This window comes from Suricata suricatta, unplaced genomic scaffold (genome assembly GCF_006229205.1).
Source record: "Suricata suricatta isolate VVHF042 unplaced genomic scaffold, meerkat_22Aug2017_6uvM2_HiC HiC_scaffold_33874, whole genome shotgun sequence".
NCBI lineage: Eukaryota > Metazoa > Chordata > Mammalia > Carnivora > Herpestidae > Suricata > Suricata suricatta.
The window spans coordinates 1-716 of NW_021880296.1; the positions used below are offsets into that span (position 1 = coordinate 1).

The 716-nt window shown below is 60.8% G+C and overlaps 1 protein-coding gene across 1 annotated transcript; it reads right to left on the reverse strand.

Moving 5' to 3' along the window:
- Positions 1 to 7: 7 nt before the first annotated feature.
- Positions 8 to 666, reverse strand: LOC115285018 (interferon alpha-like). Its single transcript, XM_029931438.1, has one exon. It carries the CDS (start codon positions 664 to 666, stop codon positions 100 to 102), a length of 567 nt encoding a protein of 188 aa, XP_029787298.1. The 3' UTR covers positions 8 to 99.
- Positions 667 to 716: the final 50 nt, after the last annotated feature.

Genomic DNA, 716 nt, shown 5'->3' on the forward strand with positions numbered 1-716 from the left:
TGTCACAATCACAGCAGAAAGGAGAGTCTTTGACATGGCAGACCACGTGGAAAGGCGACGTTATTAGTTGCTGAGAATGACTCCATGCTGAAGCGGGTCTCACTTCTCGCTCCTCAATCTTCTGTGCAAGGCTGCCAATGAATACACGGGTCTCGTGATCTCTGCTCTGACCACCTCCCAGGCACAGGGGCTGTGCTGCTTCTCCTGCAGGTAGACGGAGATTCTTTGGAAGTAGCTCCTCAGCACGGAGTCCTCCTTCGGGAGGGGAGTGTCTGCATCGCCCAAGTCCTGCATGAGACAGGCTTCCAGGTCGCTCAGCTGCCTATACAGCCCCGCGCAGAGTTCCTCCAGGAGGGTGCGGTTCCAAGAGGCAGAGGAGGAGGCCTCCGTGCACAGGAGCTGGAAGAGCTTCTGGGTGGTCACGTGGACCACAGACAGGGCCTGAGCCTTCTGGAGCTGGTGGCCACCAAACACGCCCTGGGGGAAGGCAAAGTCACTCCTGTCCTCCTGGCAGGAGCTGGCAGGGACTCTCCTCATGTGTCCCAGGAGCGTCAAGGCCCTCCTGCTCAGCAGGCCATGGGTCTGGGGCAGGTCACAGCCCAGAGAGCACAGGCAGCTGCAGCTGAGCACCAGCAGGGCCTTCAGGAGGGAGCCGGGCAGCGCCATGGGGGACCTTGCAGATGCTGTTGGCCTGGCTGGGGTGCGACTCTGTGACC